The sequence below is a fragment of the Cucumis sativus genome, chromosome 1 (assembly GCF_000004075.3).
Source record: "Cucumis sativus cultivar 9930 chromosome 1, Cucumber_9930_V3, whole genome shotgun sequence".
NCBI lineage: Eukaryota > Viridiplantae > Streptophyta > Magnoliopsida > Cucurbitales > Cucurbitaceae > Cucumis > Cucumis sativus.
In genome coordinates this window covers 18144033-18169613 of record NC_026655.2, presented here as the reverse complement: position 1 = coordinate 18169613, position 25581 = coordinate 18144033, and the positions used below count along the sequence as shown (strand labels likewise).

Below are 25581 nucleotides of genomic sequence, written 5' to 3'. Positions count from 1 at the left end.
GCGTGCTGCTCCGCCCATGCTCGGTCTAGACAGCCCCAGAAGCTTCTAGAACACCCGAGACAGTGCCAGAATGCACCAGAATGGTCTGGACACACCCGAGAAGGCCCTGGAACATGCTGGAACGTGCTGGACAAAGCTAGAACGTGCTAGAAGGCTACAATGACGGTCTGGAAGTGTCATGAAAGGTCTAGTCCTCTCTAGAATATTCTAGATGATACAAGAGGGTTTAGTTCTAGGCTTCCTTGTAATGTACTAAACCCTCTTGCATCATCTAGAATATTCCTTGGCCGACCTTATGAGGCCCTAGGTCGGTTTGGCAAGGTTATAAATACTTGTAAGGGCTCTCATTTGTAAACCAAGAAGAAGAAGGAAACCAATAAGAGAAAGTGTTCTCTTAAGCTCTCTCAACTTCTCACTCACTCTCTTGCCAACCCATTGTGATTTCTAAGTGCCTTAGGTGCACTAATCATCTTCCGCTGCATATTATTGAGGTTATTCATAGTGCTTGGTGCACTAACCTCTTGTTAAGGCTTACTTGGCTAACGGGGACGACATAGTCAAGCCAAGTGCCGCACGGTTGGTTAGCTTCAGATTCTAACCACGTGACATAAGTGTTTACATCTCATGTAGTCCTCTATCCCACTAAGTGTTAATGTAATTTTTCCGCTAACTTAGTTCAAGGGCAATATGGTCCTTTTTCATCTTTTAAATCAAAGTAAACTTTGTCTTTTTTAAGTTAAAAGTCAACATTTTGACTTTTTACCATTTTGTCTGTCTTGACTAATTTCAACCTCCCGAGCATGAATCACATTCATTTTTCCAAAGTTCAAATCACATTTGAATATAAAATCCGTCAAAGTTTGATTTTTTAATGTCAAAAATCAACATTTTGACCTTTTACAATTTTAACAATTTTCATCAATTCTGAGCTTTTGAATATGAATCTGTATTCAATTTTTTTATATTTAATTTACATTTAAACATAAAGCTTTCAAACTCATAACTCTCGGTTATATCAAATATATTTGCGAGTTTCACCCTCTTTACCTAATTCAAACAATTCGAATTATTTCAACATATTGTTCTAAGTTAATTTATTATGAGCTAACAAGGGGACCTAATGAACCTATAGATCATGGGCTTCAATGATCCAAGATTAACTGGTTAAACCCTTTTAGATCAAACTAATCAACATTCGTTAACTAACAAGTCATTCCACTAAAACCCCATAGTTGCACTCCCCTCATTATAGATATATTTGTTTCTATCTAATATAACCATGATCAGTAAGTTAATCCTTCACAGGTTGTTCGTAACCTCAGCTAGGTCAAAAAACCATTTTACCCCCAAGACTACATTTTGTTCCTTAAGTTTCACTGATCCACTATTGAACAATTGGTTTAAGGTCCAAAACCTATAAACTGAATCTCTCTCAATCAATGAAGGGGTGGGACCCGTTGTTCAAGACTTGGATTCAGTCCTTAAGAGAATAACCTATCTACTAACCTTAAAGTGGGTAGAAGTGAATTATGTCTTGCACCCTATGTTCTTAGCAATCCACCCTATCTTACCCCTGAAATAGAAGGCTTATTGGGCTAACGGCATTGAGCTGCCCCCACCTATGCAAATCTAAGGATAATTTCATGTGAACAAAAGTTGGATTAATATTAAGTTACCTAGGTCATCAATAATCAAAATAGTCAGTTTTATACAGTCCACTGTGTTATAATTTAAAAGTGACTATTTCATAGTTTCAGTTTTATGTAAACTTTTTACATATAGGATGGTTCCACTTCCATGTCTCTACATGAACGATTCATGGTCACATCGTTTGTACTAACTACTCAAAGTGGGTCGCATCTGTAGTGTCTCCAAAATAAGGCATCCAACTTTATTCATACACTATAGGACCTCCTCAAACTTGATCCACATTTATCTCTCTACATGCATAAAGTTCAATTTTACACTAGATAGCCTTCGAAACTTTAGTTTATTGTAATTTAAGATTATAGTATTCTATTTTCACTAATAAGTCCTCAATAACCACTTTATTGAATATATTATAATTTGAAACTACAAACTACGAGTTTTAGGACGTAAATTCCAACCAAATTATAATATAATATAATCACGCAAATACGTATAATTCAAAAGAATATGTAATTGATTCATATACTGCATCTCATTCTTTTAACAATGGTTCTACCAATTTATATGTTTCCACAAATAATTGAAATTCAATTTCTTGATCTTTATCTTCAATTTTTGGAAACTTAGAAAGTTAGAAACTTAGAAAGTTTTTCTGTTAAGCCATGACCAATGAACCTACAAAACCCTTCAAATTGTATCTGATTAAACGCAAAAATGGTAGACATTCTCTCATTTCCATCCCAAGCATTTTATTTATTTTCCATTTATAAAAAAAAAATCTCATTATTTACTTATTCATTATAAAATGGATCGATCTAGCAATGATGAAATTTATATTATGTTTACTGAATCACATTAAATTTTACCTAATTTTATAGGTGTAATAAGAATAATGCATAAAATATATATGAACGTAGGAATAAAGAGACTTTGATACTCAAATGAAATATATTGAAATTGAAGTAATCAATTTAAAAATAGAAAAATTATTGTAAATAGTAAAACTGTTGAAAAGATAAACACCTATAGACTTGAAAGTTTATTATCGATAAAATTTAAAATTTTACAATATTTTATAATAGTTAGGTTCATTAGGCTAAATTAAAAAAATGTTGCTTAGAAATATCAATTTTCAATTCAATTGAAATTTGAATATTTTTAAGTCTAAAAAGTATACTTAAACTAAAATAAACATATTTGAAAATGGGAGTGAAATAGAAAATTTATACTCACAATTAAAAATATATATATTTTAAAATTTAGTAAAAAAATCTAAAATTATTTAGAAAATATTGCAAAATCTATACAACCAAGAAAATTGATCCATAAATATTAAGATAAAAATAAGATAAAAGTGAATTATACACAACCAAGTCCAAATCCAAATATTATTTTTTTTCTTTAATCTTTTTGAATGAGTGTCAACTTAAATAATAATGTCAGTAAGAAAAAATAGGACATTAATTATACGCAACAAAATTCGAAAGCGATTGAGAACGGATAGTTTTTCATTGTTTTGAGCAATCTCCTAACAAAACGGGACACAATTCAAATATGAAAACTTAATAAATAAAATATTTAAATAATATAATATATAAATAAATAAAAAAAATAATTAAGAAATTTTAAATTTCTCCACTATATCTCTTTTGTTTGGAAATCATCCAATTTAAATGTACCTTACGACTCCACCAAATATCACTATTTATAGGTAAATTGACAAATAAGGGTGTGGCATTATATGGCCACTAAGAGACCATATTTGCTTGATATGTGATATAACTATGGGATGTTTAATGAGCATGATTTGCTTGATGGGTAATGGGCATCATTATATTTTCTTAATATTTATAATACAATCAACTTTTTAAATGAAGTAAAAATATATATAAAAAAAAGTTCTTTTCGGATTGTGCATAGATAAAGAATTCATTTTGTTTAATTTGTGCTAAACTAAGTGTTTAATCCATTCAAAAGATTGAATTAAATATTGTGGTTAACTGTTTGAGAGAGCAAATGATTAGACCTCATTAAACAAAGAAAGAATTAGCTTTAGAAACAAAGTTAAGTCTTTGGTTTGAACTTTAGCAAAGTACATTTACAAATACAAATGCATGTGACACTTACGCGTCAAAAGGTAGCTTATCTTAACTAAAGGTTGAAACATGAACGCTTGATTCATACATTATACTCAAAGAAAAGTGATTACTTTAACTTCAGCATATACATCTAGAGATATGAATATGTGTGACATAAGGGTTGAGAGGTTGCTTGTCTTCTTTAAAAGTTAATTAAGTATGATGCTTATTATCTTTTTCAAGGAATTGCTAAAGTCTTTTTAGTCATACTAATCATATAGTGAATTTATTAGTTCATCCATTCTTTGTTGTATGCAATATGATGATAGTTAGTTCATTACATCCACATTCACTGACCTTCCATGTCAATTGTTGCATTCCACTCATAACTTGTATATAGTAGATGTAAGTAATACATCTAGAATCATCGCATACTATGAATACATTTATATTGTAAAGACTCACCGCAAAAGATAAAACTAGACATCCAATTTAATTGATCACTGAGTCCCTTTGTTTAATCCTAGCTCATTAGGGTATCGATTACGAAATAAATAGTTGTTTTCGGCTATTAGTGAAATTGGACATATACAAATAGCCATTAGTGTAGAAAGTCTTCATAATTTCCCAAATCGTCTATCAATCCAAAGTAGGCAATGGCCCACTTCGTATTAGTAACGGCCCATTATTAATAGAAATGGGCTTCATCTTGGATCAAATGACGGAAGCCTTATCGTTTTATTTGTCTTTAAATTTGTGGTTATTCGGTTTGCCCTAATTTCCTTTGCATTTCAAGGATTTTTCTTCAAATATTTATCTCACACCACACTATGTGTGACTCTCTATGTATAGAGAAGAAAGTATAATTTTTTCTGCCTCATCCGCAATTTACATTATCAGAATTTTTAACTTTAAGAATGGTAGGTATAAATTAAATTTGAATGTGACCAAAGATGTTTACCTCAACCCAAACATAATGAATCAATTGTAGAATTTCAAAGATTGTGTGTAATTAGGTTTCCTGTTTTTTACTGGTCTATTCAGATTGTTCTATTAATGTAATATCATTACGTTTATACATGTTTTCATTATAAATCAGTAAATATGGTCTAAATGAAATTGTTGATTTGATAGATCTTTTTTATTATAAAACATTGTTTTTCACATCTTCTTTATCATTTTGCTTTACATTATTTCTTTGAATTTTTAATTAAATTTTAAAAAAATAACAAATTCTGAAAACCTACATGTAATTTTTAAAACTAACTTGTTTGATTTTTAAGGATACTCTTACAGGAAAAAAAAAAAAACCAAAAGTAACAAAAGTGGATAAATATAAGCATTATGTAGAAGTTAAGTATTAAAAAAGAAAAAACTAATTATATATAAATCAATATTTAATAACTTTTCAGATTCAAATGAATAAAAAGGTAAATTAATAAACGCAAACAAAAATTGATTCCAACCAATATTTGTATATATATTGAGAATTTGGAGTTACAATGATTTGAATCTTTGAACTATTGTATGAAAAGAAGACAAAATGAAAAATAGTTAATTTATTTTGAAGTGTTATTAGCATGAATAGTTTGCCTCTTCAATTGGATGTAATAAAAAAAAGATACAATAAGGTAATCAAATACCATATTCTGATTGTTTAAAAATACTTAATACCACAAAATAAAGTTTTACATATTGAGAGCTACATTTGGTATCATCCTTTAATTAATCGTCCGAAACCTTTTTTGCTCTCTTTTTCAAATTGAGAAACATATATTAACATAAATAGCTCTTAAATCTTCCAAAGATAAAAAATAATAATAATAAAGAAAATTGTAATCATGCACTAATTAGTCTATAATTAATTATATTAATCAGAATTTGAGAGTGATTTCACTTCTATTATTACTTTCTTCATTCTCCTCCGATCTCCGCCCACAAGATCCTCTCCCATTTTCCCCGCCCTCAATTCTCCAGCTACTGCTCCCCGATTTCTCCTCCTCGAAGCTCTCCGACCGCTCCGCCGTGTCCCTAACCTCCGATTCCGGAGAGCTTTGGGTTGCCTGAGGAGGCGCCCCCTTGTATAACTGTACTTGGTGGTGATGATGATGATGATGCTGCAGATGGGGAGGCGGCGCCGTTCTTGCATAAAATTCTGGCGGCGTGTAGAAGTGGGAAGGCGGATGAGAGGGGGCCGCTGGGCCGTAGAGGGCGGGGGGGGCAGCCGCTGCAGCAGCGTACTCTGGTGGGACCCACAAACCGCCTAAACCGAGTACTACGAGCTGAGCCGCTGGCGGTCCTGATGCTTGTTGGGTTGGACCGGGTCGTCTCGTGTGGAGCCGGTATTTCTGTTAGGGTACAAATATTAGAATACTAACCTTTTTTTTTTCTATATTTTATTTGAGGCAATAATTTTTATATTAATAATTACCTGGAGATGGCTTTTTACTTCATCGTTCGTCAAACCATCTACTTTCATCAACTCTCTTATCTGCTTTGGCGTCGCAACTGTTTTCAAATTTTAACATTAATTAATTTAATCATTTGTTTAATCTCAAATCACAAATCTTTGACCACTCACTTCATTTCATTCAAACTACAACACATTAACCAAAAATGTCGTTTTAAATTTAATTAAAAGAATAAAAACTCAAACAGATCAACGCAATTAAAAATTAAGGATAAACCAACTTTTATTGGATATACCTTGAGAACCACCCAGCATTTGAAGAGCATTCACAAATCTCCTGTGCAAGTCCGGCGACCAGCACCGTCTAGCTTTCCGGTGAGTCTGAGTGGTGGTCGGACCTGATCCCACCTCCGCCGCTCCATTTTCAGACCTTTGCTCCGCCGCCATTACAACCACCCCACCATCAATACTACTATTATTATCGCTACAATTCTTCTTCTCACCTTTCTCCAATAACTCCATTTTCGCCGCCGGACCAGAGCTCCGATCTTTGTTGAAAGGAACAAAAGCACCATTATTATTGATTCTTTGGCTGCATGTTTCTAAATTATTGTCCTTGTTATTATTATTATTATTATTATTACGATCTTGTAATTTGGAGTGATCGTCAGTAGATTCAGATTGTTGTTTGCTTACGTCGCCTGCTTGACTCCAAAGCTGAACTGACGTCATCCAATTTGCCTTGTCCGAAGTTATTGTCGTTGGTTTTTCATCCTCCGCCGGCGTTGAGTTTTTTAATGGCATGAATTCTTCTAGAATTGGCTCTGTTGGTGCTCCCACGGCCGCCGCTGCCTCCATCGTTTTGCATGCTTGTAACTGTCGCCTCGATGTCTCTACGGCTGAACATCAAAACACAAACACGTTAAATCATCCATTGACTAACAAATTTAAAGAAAATGTAACTTTTTATATTATAATATCAAGAATAAAACTATTGTCTGACAACAATTTTATATTTTATTAATATTTATTTCCTTCCATAATTTTATTCTGATTTTCATTGTATATATATTATGTGTGATACTCGACAATTTGATCATTTTGATATTTCACATCTTAATTAAATTAAATTAAATTAGGTTTATTTTGGATGGAAGTAATGTTTATAAATTTAATTGCAAGAAAAAAAAACATAATGGTAATTAAAAACGTATAGAATGTTAGCGTAATAATTGGATTATAAAGAATTCAACACTACGATGTCACTTAACTGGGGATAATTTTTTTGGGGGTTTCAATCGCTCCTAATTATAATTGTGTTGCCTAACTATGCTGCTTCAAATTTTGTAGCTTTCTTCAAATTCAAAGATAGAAAACCTTTACCTAAATTCATGAGGTAATTAATAGTAATATTGTTATGTTTATGTCACCCTTTGTTACAGGCGTATTTTGTATTTATAAATTTTGTTTTTCAAGAAACGAAAGCAAAATACTTGCTAGAAGCTATTCAAACACATAGTTGAATAGATAAGATTCGTATTACTTTTTTCTATTCCTGATATATATTCTTTAACTAAGGTTAACTAATAAATTAAAAAGATATATAGATGAAAACATCAAATAAAATTATATCTCATAATGGATTAATACGAATCTCATAACTACTTAATTACCACCATAAAAAAAAATTAGAAAGAATCTAAAACACTAAGAGAAATTAAACAAAAATTGATAGAAATCAAGAAGAAAAAAAAGATCAATTAATTAATTAAGGTAATTACCATTAGTTAAAAGCTGCATGCAAAGTGGAAGCTCCCGTTTAAAGACATCAATTTTGAGACGTTCTTCTTCAAGCCGAGAAACAAAGTCTTGCAGCTTATCATAAGACTGATCATGATCATGATGATCTCCAAATGAATATTTAAGCAACATTGAATAACTTTCAACTGTACATTCCAAGCTCAATTCTGCAGTAGATCCCATAACACACATAACCCTAAATATAAAACTAAACCCACTTAATTAATTAAGGTTTAATTTCCAATAAAACCCACTAGTTTCTTCATCACCATCATCATGCCTTGCTCAAATAGAAACTAGAGGAGAGAAAGAAAGAAAAAAAAGTTGGTGTTTGGCGTTTGGCCTAGAGGGGTTGTTGAGATAAAGTGAATGAATGTTTTGTTTTGAAAATGGAAGGATATTGGGATGTTTTTATGGCTGAGTTTGGGGAAGGGAATAAAGTATGTAATTTTTAGAGATAATTAAACAAATAAAATAATATGAGAGAGGGAATTTTTTTTAGATTATGTGTGTGTAGAAACGAATCTGAGACTCTGTTTTTTCTTTTTTTTTTCTTTTTTTCTTTTTTGCGAATCTTTGGATTTTTTTAATTTTTTTTTTCTAAAGGTGAAAAATAAAACAATGAAATTTAAGTAAGGGGAAATAACATAAAAAAGATGATTCTTTTCTTTCTATATTCTGCCTTTTTCTTTTTCTTTTTCTTTTCGTTTCTTTCAATTTTAGTCATCTCTCTTTCTCACACACACACACATTTCAGTGAAGGCTTTTTTCTTCTTTTTTGCTTTCTTGCTTTATACTATGTCAAATTATCTTATAGTTTTTGTACTCTGGTTTAATATATTTAATACTTTACTTATATTTATACAATTAATAAATGGATATGTAAAAGAATGGTTTCTTTTGATTTAGTATTACAAAATATATTTATATATGTATGTGTGGATGCATATTCATTCTTTGCTTACCATCCTTATATATCATGTCAAAAGTTCTAAAAAATTGTCACATACTAAATTATGATTTGATAAATCATGCACAGGAATGGTGTGAAGTCTACATAGGGTTCATGCCCATACATACCCTAAAAGAAAGAAGTTAGACTCTCCAGTAGTTGGTCACTCTACAACCTCCAAGAACACACACTACAATTCTAACACCTTTAATATCACCCACGTCCAAAGCAAATTTTAGAGAGTGGGTCTTATAAATATCCTCATGCCAATTGGCCTTGAAGATTAAGCAAATTCTTTTTGTGGATTATTATTTGAATATTTCATACATACCAACTTAATTGTGAGGAATGCTAACAGAATTTTACATGATTTATGAAGAACAAATTATTATAATAATATAAGTGAGAGCAATTATCTCAATCGGTATAAAGTCTTTTGGGTAATATAAAAAAGAACTGAGAGCGTATGCACAGAGTGGATAATATTACATCACATGTGAACGTCCATTGTTCGAGTGTACTCAACTTGACTATATATGCATTGATTTGAGTGCTCTTGCACGTTTGCTCCACCAACACGTTCATACTGGAGGAGAGGGTTTATGAAAGAACAAATAGAAACTCAAAAGAGATGTTGAGATGTTGATTAGAATCCTACATTGAAATAAATAAGATCACTCATACTTCTTATAGTGTAGATGAGTTTCTCCTGTTACTGTCAATTGGTGTTTAGATAAAACTCATATTATTAAACATTGTACCAGAGCTCATAAAATTTAAATAGGGCATGTCCACACTTGTTACAAAATAGATGAATTATTCATCTCACGAGCATAACAGCATAAGTTGAGTGTGGATAAGAATGAAGAGTATATAATTTGATGTATTTTAAATGGTTTGAAAAAGAGTTGCTTATTATTTTCAAATAATAATATAAATATTTGTGAATGGAAAAGTCAAATATGGAAGAGGGAATAAAATGATGCGACCACCACACGAACATAAACATATATATATATTATATACGGCCAAGTAGTCCTTTTTATATTTTGTATACTTGATATTAATAGTCAGATCTACAATGTATATTGACTAACCTATAACACAACTTTCAAAAGAGAACTTTAAAGTAGCATATACGGTATTGAGAGAGAGATGAGGGGAATATTTAGTCCATAATGAAATATTCATTAAATTTAATAATTTAAGGTCTCAAAGGAAGGAATATGTTATAAAATCCAACTTTGTTACATATTGTAAAAGATTTTCAAAAAATTAAAATAAAAAAAATAAAATGAGAATACCAAATACAACCCTTTAAAAGCCAAAAGTGGAAAAACCCCAACTTTTTTTTTTCCCCTCTCAATAACATTGGGTTGAAAATCTTAGTAATTTAATTGGAATTAATTAAAGGTTGGGAATCTTCTTGTTACCCTACTTTAATTAAGTGGACTATAAGGTAAGAAGATTCTCACTAAAATTTAGACAAACCTTTTATCTTTTTGGGGTTCTGAACCATATTTCCATGGCTGTTTGGATCTTGGTGGAACAAACATACTTCACATTTTCATCCCTCTTGTTTCTTTCTTCCTTTAATTTTTTTTACACACATATATATTTTTTCATATATACGTATATATTGGGTTTTAAGGAAAATGGTGTGGAGCTTGTGGTAGAAGGTCCAAGAAGGGACTTTTGGGGATTCTCTTAGTCTGTTTTGTTTTGTATTGGAAAAAGGAAAAGTTGGAAAGAAAGAAGATGAGGTAAAGAGATTCTCCTCGTGACACGTGTTACAATATTCGGTTTGAAATTATTCTTCTGAATATCCCTTTTGTCTGGCGCCCACACACATGGAATATTCCCTTCTTCTTTTTTCCCTTTTTCCAAAGATTAAATTTGTCCAATTCCACGCGGGGGAGCCTTTTCCACTATTTCCCTCCATTTTTTCTCTTTTATATTTTCAATCTTTCCCATGCCTACCCCTACCATAACCACTAACCAAATTTCAACTCCTTCCATTTTTCCGTTTTTAAAATATACCTATTTACTCTTTCATCTTTTAAAACAAATACATTTCATCCTTCACTTTTTCATATCTAATCTTACTATCTACTTCCAAATCTTTTTCAAAATTATTATAAATCACTATTTACTCCAAATATTTATAAAATAAACCATTTATCTTTTTTAAATATTTTGATTTATTTTATTATATTTTAAAAATTATTTATAAAATATTTCACATTCTATAAATAAAATCTATTCGTATATCATGATTAAAAATATAAAATTTTGTTATGTTTTAAAAATATTTTGGTTTATATTTAAAAATGTATATTTTTTTTTTCATTTTACATACCTTTATGAAATTTTGGATTACAAAAGTTTGTTTAGATAATATTTTCTTAATTTAAAACAATAATAATAAATTGTAGACTTACTTTTAAAATCACGTGAATGGAAAAGTACATTTTCAAAACTTATGAATCTATTCTAAAACAAATTAGTAGACTTACCGAGCCATATTTTGAAAATTTTGGACTAAACACCCTAATTTAAAAATTAAATTTTACTTTTAACTAAAATTTTAAATGAGGCTCTCAAAATGGATGCCTATGTGAACATGTGTAGTGTTTGTATTAGGTCTCCGAAACGATAACAAAACCACTCAAAATCACATCTTTAATTTGGCATTCACTTCGTCAAAAAGTTTTTAGTATTCGGAAAGATGCGATGATAATCCTTTTCTTATTTTTTGAAGGTGGATAAAACTAAAAAAATTAATTTGAATCAACTTAATTAATCTTACCAGTGATAACTCATTTCATTATTTGGGTGTCAAGAAAATTCATATGAAACTAATTCTAGGTATGCCATTGTGGAAAAAATTATATACTTATTTAATTCTTTTCTAGCATGGTTTAAATGTTGTTTTTTTAAGGACGTTTTTAAATATGGTAAAATGAACTAAAATATTTACAAAATATAATAAGATTAAATTTCAAAATTTTGTAAATATTTTCAATAGTTAATTTGTCATTTTCAGCTGTTCTTCTTTCTTTTTCTTACGTTTTATTTTATTTAAACAAAAAAATATTGTATTTTATTCATTTGTCTTCTATAATAGTAATGGTTGTTAATTAGGATTTTTTTCAAAAATAAAACTTTGATAAAATATTTACACTCTAGAGAACAAAACCACTGTTCTAAAAGACAAAATTCATTACACTTGATTTTTTTTGTGAAATATAATATTCTATTTTTGACAATTTTCTTTATTATAGTAATAATTATTGTTCAGGGTTGTTCAAGATAAAATTGAAATGCAAAGAGATGGAACCTTAAAATCACACCTATATCGATATAAGTACTCTTGCAAGTCTACTCCATTGACATATACGAACTCGCAGAGAGGGTTGATGGAGCAAAAATTGCCTAGATGAGATAATCACATCAACAACAAATATGAGAGGATTTAAACTCAAAGCTTGATTTTGTCTTGGGTACATATAGGTATCGGTTGAGCTTGACTCTTAATGGCAATTTCAATATTGTTTTAAGACCAAAGTAATCATTCATTTTAATGTATATCAACTAATTCAATATTGTTTTAAGACCAAAGTAATCATTTCTTTTAATGTCATTTATAGGTAAGATATGAATTTAGTTTGTATTGGGTTTTTAATTTAAAGTTGATTTTCGTTTTAAAAGCTGAAAGAGTAGAAGAATTCATTTAAAATTTTAGGAATAATTAAAAGAGTATTTTATTTTTATTTAGAAAATATAAGGAAGGAAAAAAGAAAGAAAAAGAGTAGAGAATTAAATATGAGGGGGAAATTAAAGAAAGGAAATGAAGATGCATGGGGAGGAGGGTGGTACAAATATAAACGTAGTGGATGGGCAATAAGAGAGTTGTAATCCAAAAGTACAATGATAGAATATAAATATTAGATGAGAGGAAACGAATGGTTCAACCAAATTCCTTAATGCACTTAAACTTAAGATAAAAAGAATATTTCACACCTTTCCCTTTGGCATCTGAATTTCAATTTTAATTACTTTTCATGCCTCCTTTCCCATCTACCCATTATTTTTCTTTTATTATTTAGATGCTTCCTTCTTTCATTTTTTTTCCCCTTCACGAATCGTAATTCTCTTCGGTCTAACCCAATCAGGTTTTCCTAAATTTCTGACTTCTTGCTAAATGGATTGAAAGAGGTTTTATTTCAAGGAAATCCACCTCTAAAAAAGCTACAAAACTGCTCCAAAAGTATTCCATATGTACACCAACACTCAACACGCTTGTTGCCCTTATGCTACCATTCTGCAAAGGCTCTCGAATTCATCTTTCCGGTAGTTGTCTTCATGGGGTTCAAGTATTTGCATGGTATTCTAGGATGTTCACCTTCCTTATGTAACCATGAGCATTCAATGTTCTTCGAGACACCGCTAACGTGTTTGGACAACCTCTCATGTTGCTGCACTTATAAATTCTTCTTTACTTTATAACCAACCTATTATGATTGGTTATAAATTGATAGGTTGTTTTGAGACTATCAATTTTTCAAATCTTTCTAAATCTTAACTCACTATAATTTTATCTACATATCAAATCTTCCTCGACACAATTTTGAACAGATGAACCAAGATCTGTAATGTTTTTAGAAAAAATTTAGTTAAGATTTGAATAGATTTTGAAAAATAAAAAAAAAATGAAATAAGATTTGAAAAATTGAAAAATGTACAATCTCAATCTAAATGTCTACGTCCAGATGCACTAGAAAAACAAAAAACAATCGATATAAGTTAATTTTTTAAAAATATTTTAGAGAAATCTTGGTGGTGGATTTTGGCTGAGATAGATCGAGAAAAACAGTTTTATGAGTTTTAAAATGATGTGCTACTTTTAAAATAGGAAAACAAAAAATGTACCACTTTTGCCAACTTTTCGTAGAACTAATATACAAAATATATAACACATAACGTGTTCATTAATTAGTTGATAAACTTTGAGATTTAGATGTGTCTAATATTTAACGGATGACTACAACTAGTTTTATAATATAAAATATATTTTAAAATACTCGTTTGCTTTTAAAAGTGCTTAAAACGTTGGTAAGTTATAATAATTAGAGTTTAGAAAGTAGATTATTTTAGTTTGGATAATATTAAGTTTGTGTTTGGTTAGAGAACGGTAAAGATTATAGTAAAAAAAAGTTAATATTTAAAATATTGTAAATACTATAGTAAATTTGGACCACTATTGTATGGGACACCAAATATTGAGTTAGTTATAATAACCTACCCCCACCAAGTTTTAATTTTAATTGAAATTGATTGGTGAAAAGAACTCTATCATTATATTAAACTAAGAGGTGAATATAAATTTAATTACAATATTATTTTTTCCAGCAACAGTAATAATAATATAATGCTTGAAAACCTAATTAAAGCTACTACATTATTGGTAACTCTATCTGTTTCTCAAATGGACAAAAGTTGATGATGTTTGAAGGTTATATATTATAAATTTTAAATTAAAATTCAAGCAATGAGTGAGCAGTTTTAAACTTCGGATTCTGAACCTTTAATGTGTTTACTGAATTGTTTGGTCCATTTTATTTTTATATATTACCAATTGTGTATTAGACATAAATTAAAGGTTTCTAATTAGAATCCATTATTGGATACAAAAGTGAATGAATTTAGGTCTAATAAATAATTTGATTTATAGCTTTTAAAAATATGTTAAGCTGTAAAACACTTAACACCATTAACACAACAACGCTAATGGAAGGTATAAGGTATAAGGTATAAGGTATAAGGTATAAGGTATAGTAAATGAATTTTAAAAAATAGGCAGTGAAATTGAGATAATTTGAAAGTAAGGATATAGGTATTAAATGAGATGGAAAGGATATTAATAATTAGATTCTAGTTAGGGTACATGAAGAATGAGAAAAAGGATGTATATATATGTACATATATCCATGTGTGATATTTGGGAATAATGAGAAAAAGTAAGAAAAGCTTGAAGAAGAAGGTGTTAAAGAAGTGGAGAATCAGAGAATAGAAATTTGTATGGTCGGCCTCTCCTGTCTTACCAAAAAGTATGCAACTTAATTACACATTACATTACATTACACTAAAAAGAAACAGAAAAGAAAGAAAGAAAGAGAGAGAGAAAAGAGGGGGTCTCTCACATGTTGAGTGTTCATCAAGTTTCGAATTTTCAACAGTAAAACAATGGAATCTATATCCCTTTCTTACACATCACACGTGCTTTCTTTTATTTCTTTCTTTCCTTTCCTTTTTCTTTTCTAAATTATCATTTATTTTTTTCTTATTTTTGTTTCAACAAAACAATTCTCTCTATCTACATTTACATTTGAAATCTTGAAAATATAATCCAGTCTTCCATACTTCAATTTAAGAGATTTTTATGATTTTTATTTCAATTTCATTATTAAAACACACCAACTTTTCAACCCCCAACTTCAATAATTTAAACAATATTTCTTTAAATTAAATATGAACTATTAAACTTATCCTATATTGAATTATTTGAAAGTGTTAACATGCTTTCGCAGCGTTAATACCAAATAGATTAAAATATCATTTTGGTTCTTATACTTTAAATTATTGTACAATTTTAGTTTTAGTCCCTAAATTTTCAATAAATTTTAAAAGTATATTCACATGTTGTGTTTCTTTTGAAATTGATTTAAAAAATTAAATTTAAGATTTACTAAAATTAAAATTAAGTATATTGTCTAATATAAAAATTTCTTAATATAAAAATACGCTTTTGTTTGACAACTCATTCTTCATTCCAAGATATTTTTTATGTATAAGAGTTCATTTGGGTTATTATCTACTAAAAGTATTTGTACTAATATATAAAATTAACGATTGTAAAATAATTGAATGAATAATTTAAATTATGATTGTGAAAGTTGGTGGTATAGGTTCATCAAAGACTAAACGTCAACCATCCCTAGAAATTGAAGTTTGAATTTAAACTACAAATATGAAATTTAATAGTTTAAATATGAAGAGAAACTTTCTCAAACTTGTTTAATTAATTAAATTCTCTCTACAACAAACCAAAATTCATTTGCATAAACCAAATATATACAATTATATATTTCCAAAATCACTTATTTTTTAAATTAAACAAATTACTCTAAACCCATTTAGATGAAATTCTAAGTTTTTTTTTTTTTTGTAGAAACATTAATGTATATTTGGATTGTCTATAAAAATATCTTTTTTATTTTTTTGTTAAGAATATAATTTTCTAAAAAAAGTTCTAAAATAAGTTTAAAATATAAACACTCATATTTGATTTAATCTCCATGTAAAATTGTGTATTTGATTTGTCCTATATTAACAATGTTTATATTTAAGTCAAATTACTATAAAACTATTAAAACTAATTTCATAAAAAAATACACATTTTGGTTCTTTTTTAAAAATATATATATTTTAAAAATAATAACACATTATCTTGAAATTATTATTTTTTTAGTTGCTTAAAATTATTGAAGTTTAAACTAAAAAAATAATTTCATTTTTTGTTTTTTTTCTTTTTTTGACAATTCAATTTTGGAAGCATAATATCTTGAAATGTAAATATATAATTGATTCCAACGACAAAATATAAAGAAGATCAATATTTTTCTAGACAATATAAAATCAACTAGACAAAAGGTGTGCAATTCAAGCACATTTTTCACTCATCTTCATTTCATGAACTAGACGATCATGTTCTTTGTTGACGTTTTCATGATTTCTTTCATAGATGTTAAGGTTGAGTAAATTTGAATGGAAGAAACATTTGCAAACCTCTATAAAAAATGTATATGAACACATTTTCAAAGTATTTAAAAGTAAAGAAAAAGCTAAATGAAAAATATATAGAAAAAATGAAATAAAAAAATAAAAGAAAACAAATAGATACTTGAGATATTTTTATTAAACACCGAATAAACATTCACTTTTTCTTAAAAATAATTTATTTCATAAATTTTATTAAACATAGAATTTATTAAAATAACTTTAATAAATTATTTCAAAGTATTTAAAATAATTTTAGTTTTGAGAATTTATTAAACATAGAATCAAAAGATTTAGAAAACAACAGAACATTTCTCAAAAAGTAAAATCCAAACGAACAAATTAAAAACATAAACTTCGGGAAGGGTTGAAGTGAATTTTAAAAATTTGTTGCTTACGAAATAAAGGATGAATGGGTTTGGTTTTCCCACATCGCTATTAATGCAACAATATGTGAAGGCGAGTAAGCTATAAATTTGGTATTGTGATTGTTGAAAAGCATACCTTTCTCGGCCTTTTGGCTAAGATCAAGTGTAGTATCTGTTCTTATCAGTTTAATATCTGATACGTGGGCCATCGGCCCACATGATATTAAATTTATTTTTCTGAGGGGGAGGGCCCATAAAATAGCTTGCTATTGGGCCTCTCGAGCGTCGCCCTAGTATGGCACTATAGCTTGGGCCTGGCGCACCCTTACAAATTGTACTTCAAATTTTTTATTCAGATATCCAAGAGCTTTATCTGTTTGAAAATTGAAAATTGGGTATTTATGAAAGAGTGCTAATTTTTAAATATCGAATTGATAAGTAGCAAAAGTTGAAAATAATATTTCCTATCTTTTTTTCTTTTATTATTATGATTATTGACACAGCTGATAATTATTATTTGTTGTATTAAATGAACTTAGATATATTTTATCTTATAATTTAACAAATCACCAAACTTGAAGAGATATAAGTTAATTGAAAAAAGAGACTAACACTTATTTTTAGCTTTTTTCTTTTACAATTAGCTATTTATGAATCACTAAAATATTTAAAGAATGACTATGAATGAATTTTAAAATATGAGCTAAGCAAAGGGAGTCAGATGCTTCTTCTATGTTTTCTTTTAAGTTTTCTTTGGCATATTTGAGTGGGTAAATTCGAGTAAATTCTAGAAAGTAAATCATAGAAAGGTTGAAGGGTATTTTCGACAAATTTCACAGTGAATTTCATCATGAGTGTTGTGTTTTTTTAGTCATGCATGGTTTTCTTAGGGTTTGCAATAGATTGTTTGACACGTGAGTCTCTAATTAGAGGAATAGACATGAAGAAAATTCAAAAGTCTCCGATTAGAAGAGCCGATAAGAAGAAAATTCAATTGTATAAAGATTTTGAAGGGGATGAAGTTGGAAGCTCCTATAGTTTTACGGTGATGGAAGAATTTGGTTTTGAGGGAAAATTAGAATTTTGATACGTGTTTTGTTTACGTGGATAGAGTTTGATTTTAGTTATAGGTTATTTGTGGTTTTTTTAATAATTGTATTTAGGATTCAATTGTTTTTTTAATAACACATTCTTCCAACCATTTTTTTAAAATATTTTTTATTTTACTATTTGATTTAATTTAAATAAAATTTTGTCATTTATTCAAAAACTTTTTTTTAAAAAGTAATGTAAGTTTTGAATAAAATAATAGGGTAGATGCAAAACTATCGACAAAAATAGGTGTTTTTAGGTGGACTTCGAGTCTCACACTTTCCATTTTTCCCTTATTTTTTATATATATATATTATAATCTCACACTTTATTTTTTTTATTATTTATATACATTATGCATCGGTTCCACACACACACTATATATATATATATATTAAATATTCAATTTCTAAAAATTATTTCTTTATTAAATTAACTTATCGTTCTTTTTCTTTTCTTTTATATATATATATATATATATTTTCATTTTCATTTTTTTAAAAAACATATATATTAACAAAATATGTTATTGAAAAATATATTAAACAAATTAAAATAGTAATAATAATAATTGAGAGAAGTTGGAAACTTAGTCCAAAATAATAATAATAGTAACAATTGAAGTCACCAATGTATGTTGATCAAGTGGGTAATTGAATAAAAAAATTTAATGTTTATGGTAAAAAAAAAAACAAAAATTAATTTAAAGCTCATCAATCAAAATTATGTTTCCACTGCCAGTTAAATTTAAAAAATTTAACTAATAATTTCTAATTGCAAATTATTATTATTATTAGGGCAAGGTTCAACTTATCTCAATTACTATTACTATTATTTTAATTTTCTAATATATTTTTTAATAACATATTTTGTTAATATATATATATATTTAATTGAAAATTGAAAAAAAGAAAGATATATATAATTTTGATTAAGAAATAGTTAAACTAAATTAATAAAAATGATTTTAATAAAAAAATTGAAGATTTAGATATTTAATATATATATATATATATATAAATAGAAGAAAAAATCAATTTAATAAAGAAAGATATTTTTAGAATTTGAATAAATAATATATATATATATATATTAGATAATGAGAACTATGAATGTGTGGGATCCACACATAATATATAAAAATAATAAATAATGAAAAGAGAATTAAAGTATGGGTCCAACGTAATATATATATATATATGTAGAAGGGTTAAAACAGTATATATAATAAGGAAATAAATGGAAAATGTAGGTCGACGATTTCATCCAAAAACACATATTTTTGTTCATAGTTTTATATTTATCCTATTTTTGACATATGTTTCAAAATTCATATTATTTTTTAAAAAAATTGTTTATTCAAAATAAAGATCATATTTTGCTATTCTTCTTGTCAACCATTTATAAAACATGTCATATCTTAACGTTGAAAGTGTAGCCTTGTGTCATGAGTTGGCTTCCTACTTCATCTCAATCTCAACAAAAGAAAAAAAATTCAGGTTGCTATGTCTCTTTCACCCTAAGTTCACATACTCAATTTGGTAAAATATTTATTGATGTTGTAGCTTAATCACTCCATTCTTTTTTTAAAATATAACTCTTTCCATTATTTCTAAATAGAAACGAAGCCCTAGAGAATCTTAATCTATATTTTCATTTCATTTTTAGTAGTTTTTGTGATAAACTTTACCTTATAATATAACATTCAACGACTAAGATATGCTAAGATTGATGCTAAAGTTGAAATGAATAATTTTTAAAGTATAAAGATCAAATTAAGACTCAATCTCAATAAATAATAGAAATAAAAAAGTATTAAAATCAACCATTAAACAATTATGGAGATTGAGTTTTAATTTGATATGATTATAATTCATAAACATATAACTATTAATGATTATTTATAATTAGACAATTATTTATTGTGATTCTTTTCATCTTTCATCCATTACTAAGATATAATATTTATAGAACTTATTTTTAGTGGACAAATATTTTAAATTACAGAATGGTTGAAAATATTTTCTTAATATATATATATATATAAACAGATTTCAATGATTTAAATAATTTTTTTTGTCAACAGTTTAATATTTTTCTATATATAAAAATATCCCCATAACATGTCATATATATATTTCACTTTTCATATAGTATACTGATTATTAAAATTATTTTCTTATATGATTTAATGGTTTAGGGTTTTAGTGTGTTGTTTTTGTAAAACTAGCACCATTCTTTAAAAATTGTTTAAACATTTTTTCTTGGTCCATCCAGCAACATTCACCATCCACATTTTCATAAAATATTAAAAGATTTTAACTTACTCATTGTTTTGGGTTAGAAGATATTAAAACGAAACTAGCGAGATTAACAATTTTCAAATTTTCCAAAATCTTAACTAATGTTTTAAGTTTTTTACCCATAAAATTTAAAAATATTGATTAATACCCAATTTTCAAATTGAATATAACTCATTTTTCATCTATAACCTTTCTTAATCTTATATAGAATCTTAACCAATTTTCTCCATATCTATCTTTTTTTTTTTTTTTTACATTTCTCAAATCTTTTATTCTAATTTATGTGTTTTAAGTAAGTTGACAATATTACCATAAAAATCTTATTTACAACTAACAATTTTATATAAAATTTGGCATGATGATATTAGAAAAATTGACAAGAGTTGAGTAAAAGATTTGATTGATTTCGGTTCATACCAAATAAAACTATATCGATAAAGTTCAAAATTATCACTTTTTTAGGGTTTTTTTGTACAATTTTGCTCAAGATGAATTGAGTGTTGGGATAAACACCTTTGACTTAGATCAATTATCCCACTCTTGCGTGAATATGATAGAATACTACTTAGCAATAATAATAATAATACTAATAATAATCAAAGTATATGGACACAACGGATTTAACGTGGAAAAACCCCCTCAACGTGAGGAGTAAAAAACCACGGACCGAAGTCAAAATCTCCACTATAATCTTTAATGGGTACAACAAAGTTTTCCCTAGTCACAACTAGAGGCAAGTATCTCGAGAATAACAATCCCGACAACAAACAACAATAACAATGAAAGAAAAAAGAAAGATCTCACAATTTGTGGTAGCCAACTATCAACTAGAATCTTACTGTAGATAGCTCCAAACAAAATCTCCACCGTCCAGAATGAAGAATCTCGTGTCAAGAAAACACTGTCAAAATTTCAACTTGATCGGACCACGAATCGATCCCAATAAAGGCTGAAATACGAACAACACAAAGATTTACTTTTTCTTTCTTTCCACTATATTGCCGTCACACACATTTTTTTTCTTCCTTTTTGCACAATAAAAAATTTCAAAATTAACCTAATGTGCTAATGGACTAGGCTTCAAGTGAAATAAGCCCAACAAATCGCCCCCTATTTCACTTTGAGGATGAAGTTGTCATTCCCACTGTGGAGCGATATAACTCAAGCTTTGGTCTTGGTTGGTTCTTTGTCAACATATCAGATCCATTATGATCAATGTGTATCTTCTCAAGCTCAAACAATTCATCATTTAAAGCATCTCTAAGCCAGTGATATCTCACATCAATATCCTTTGTTCTGGAATGAAATGAAGCATTCTGACCAAAGTGAATAGCACTCTGATTGTCATAGTATATCACATATCGTTGTTGCTTGAAGCCAAGCTCTTGTACAAAGTGCTTCAACCACAACATCTCTTTACATGCTTCTGCTGCTGCAATATACTCTGCTTCAGTTGTAGAAAGGGCAATACATTTCTGCAATTTTGACTGCCAGGACACTGAACCACCTGCAAATGTCATCAAGTAACCGGAAGTAGACTTTCTACTGTCTAAGTCCCCTGCCATATCTGAATCAATATACCCAACAAGTATTGACTTTCCATCCCCAAAAGTAAGCCTCAAACTGGAAGTACCTCTCGAATATCTCATTATGCACTTGACTGCCTCCCAATGTTGTTTTCTTGGATTAGACCTAAAATGATTAACAACACCAACAACATGAGCAATATCAGGTCTAGTACATACCATGACATACATTAGGCTTCCAACTGCTGAAGCATACGAGACCTTACTCATATCCTCATCTTTATCTGTAGAAGGGCTCTGTTTACTGATCATTTTGAAGTGACTGGGTAAAGAAGAACTAACTTATTTTACTTGACTCATCTTGAAACGTTCAAGTACTTTCTCTATGTATTTTTCCTGTGACATGTATAACTTCTTGGATGCTCTGTCTCGAACTATTTGAATTCCAATAACTTTCTTTGCTGACCCCAAATCCTTCATGGCAAGGGATTTGCTCAACTGTTTCTTCAAGTTATTGATTCTCGAAACATTCCTGCCAACAATCAAAATATCATCAACATAGAGTAATAATATAACAAAATCATCATTATAAAATTTTTGGACAAAAATACAATGATCAGAAGTAGTTTTTCTGTAGCCTTGCTTCCCCATAACTGATTCAAACTTCTTTACCACTGTCTCGGTGCCTGTTTCAACCTATAGAGACTTTTCTTCAACTTACACACGGGATGCTCTTTTCCTTTCTGATCAAAACCCTCTGGTTGTTCCATATAGATTTCTTGTCTAAATCCCCATGAAGAAATGCAGTCTTAACATCCATCTGCTCAACCTCTAAGTCAAGACTGGTTGCCAAACCTAAAACAACACGTATGGAGGACATCTTGACAACTGGAGCAAAAATTTCATCTAAGTCGATACCTTTCTTCTGACTGAACTCTTTGACAACCAATCTTGCTTTGTAATGTGGCTTTGAGGTATGTTCTTCATGTTTAATTTTGTAAACCCACTTATTTTTCAGTTCAGTTTTTCCTTTGGGCAACTTAACAAACTCAAAAGTGTGGTTTGCATGTAAAGACTCCATCTCATCTTTCATTGCATCGTTCCACTCATTTTTGTGCTCATCCTCTATAGCCTCTTCATAACTCTCAGGTTCTCCCCCATCAGTCAATAACAAATATTCATTAGGTGAATATCTTGTTGACGGACGTCGATCTCTAACAGATCTCCTGAGTGAAACATCTGTAGGAACAACTGTTTCAACTAACTATTCTTGAACACCATCCTCTATCCCAACCTGCTCAGAACTCTCATCTGTATAAAAAAACTGTTCATTTTGAACCTCATCTTCTATCTGTGTAAAAGACTATGTCAAAGAGGTTGAACTCAAATCAATCAGAATATCACTATGTTTAGACTCTGGTTCATCTATTTTCTCAATGTATGCTATTGTTTGGTCTTCAACAAATACAACATCTCGACTTCTTATAAGTTTTTTTGTTAACTGGATCATATAATCTATAACCAAACTCATCTTGGCCATAACCAAGAAACACACATGCTTTAGTTTTTGCATCAAACTTTGATCTCTCATCTTTAGGTACATGAACAAAAGCTTTAGAACCAAAGACACGTAGGTGACTGTAAGATATATCCTTATCTGACCATATTTTGTTTGGAATTTATGATCCCAATGGAACACATGATGTGAGATTCAAAACATGTACAACTGTATTTAAAGCTTCACCCTAGAATGACTGTGGCAACTGTGATTCAGATAATAAGCATCGTCTCACTCTCTCAACCAATGTTTTGTTCAATCTTTCAGCTATCTCATTTAACTGTAGGGTCTTAGGAGGTGTCTTTTGATGTTGAATGCCATGATTTCTACAATATCATCAAAAGGTCCACAATACTCACCTCCATTATCAGTTCTAACACACTTGAGCTTTTCACCAGTTTCTCTCTCAACAAAGGCATGAAACTATTTAAACGCTTGCAACACTTGATCTTTAGTCTTCAAGGTGTAAATCCATATTTTCCTTGAATGATCATTAGTAAATGTCACAAAATACAAAGCATTCCCAAGCGACTTTGTTTTCACGGGACCACACACATCAGAATGTACCAACTCTAGTACATTTGGCTTCCTTGAATGCTGATGATTTAAAGGTAACTCTCATCTGCCTTCCTGCCAAACAACGAGGACACCGTTTTAGAGGTGTACTCTTTAAATCAGGAAGATAACTTTTCTTGGTTAAAATCTTTAAACCTTTCTCACTTATATGACTAAGTCTCTTATGCCAAAGCTCAACATTTGCTTCATCATTCACTGTATTTATATAGGAATCCATGATTTTTGCATCCATGTAGTAAAGTGAAGAAAAATTTTGACCCTTTGCTATAACTATTGAACCTTTAGTAAGCTTCCATATGCCATTGTCGAAGGTATTGCAGAAACCTTCGTCATCAAGCTTACCTGTAGAAATCAAGTTCATGCGAATATCAGGAATATGTTTCACATTTTTCAAAATCAACCTAGAACCATTTCTGTTCTTCAAGTATACATCTTCGATGACAACTGCATTTCCTGATCCGTCATTACCCATCCTAACGCTGCCAAAATCACTAGGAGAATAGGATGCAAAAAATTCTCTCTTCGAAGTACCATGAATTGATGCACCATTATCAATCACCCAACTGCTTTGTTGTGTGGCAAGATTTACAACATCACCATCAGACAATATGAAAAAATCTTCATTGGCTACAGTGATTGTATCAGCATCACTATCATCGTCATTCTTCATTTCCTTCCCCTTATGATTTTTACTATCTCTTTTCAATTTTCGACAATACTTCTTCATATGCCCTTTTTCATAGCAATAGTGACACTCAACATTTGCAAACCGGTCACTCCTACTTATGCTTCTGTTATTACCTCTCAGACCTTTACTTTTACTCCTCCCCCTCTTTTTAGTAACCAGAACATCTGACTGTGAAGAAGAACTTTGAGACTTTCTTCTCATCTCCTCATTCAACACGCTACTTTTTACTAGGTCCATACTTAGTACACCATTTGGAGCTGAGTTCGATAAGGAAGTTCAAAATATTTCCCACGAGTTCGACAATGTACCAAGCACCCATAACCCATGTATCTCATCCTCAAACTTGATATTCATTCTAGATAACTGATTCAAAATAACTTGAAATGTATTCAAGTGATCTAACATAGGCGCTCTATCTTGATACTTTAACTCCATCATCTGTTTAATCAGAAATATTTTATTTTTACCAGTTTTAGGGGCACATAGAGATTCAAGCTTATTCCACATAGTTCGTGCCTGAGTTTCTTCACAAATATGGTTTAGAAAGTTATCTTCTGCTCATAGCCTCATAAACCCACACACTTTCCAATGACATAATTCCAATTCTCTATCAGTTTTGTCGTCAGACTTCTCATCAGAAAAAACAGGAAGCAGTCATTTACATACAATATGTCTTCTAATTTTCTTTTCCATACTTGATAATTTGACCAATTAAGAGTAATCATCTTAGCTGAACTAGTA

At 29.4% G+C, this 25581-nt stretch overlaps 1 protein-coding gene and 1 non-coding gene across 2 annotated transcripts; one reads left to right on the top strand and one right to left on the bottom strand.

Moving 5' to 3' along the window:
* Positions 1-5305: 5305 nt before the first annotated feature.
* On the bottom strand, positions 5306-8332 carry LOC101211455 (myb family transcription factor EFM). Its single transcript, XM_011658290.2, has 4 exons — positions 7920-8332; positions 6435-7037; positions 6160-6236; positions 5306-6076 (listed from the first exon to the last, which is right to left on the bottom strand). Exons 1-4 carry the CDS (start codon positions 8128-8130, stop codon positions 5603-5605), a joined length of 1365 nt encoding a protein of 454 aa, XP_011656592.1. The 5' UTR covers positions 8131-8332; the 3' UTR covers positions 5306-5602.
* Positions 8333-17229: 8897 nt separating this feature from the next.
* On the top strand, positions 17230-17425 carry LOC116401834. Its single transcript, XR_004214239.1, has one exon. It is a non-coding gene; the product is annotated as a U2 spliceosomal RNA (small nuclear RNA).
* Positions 17426-25581: the final 8156 nt, after the last annotated feature.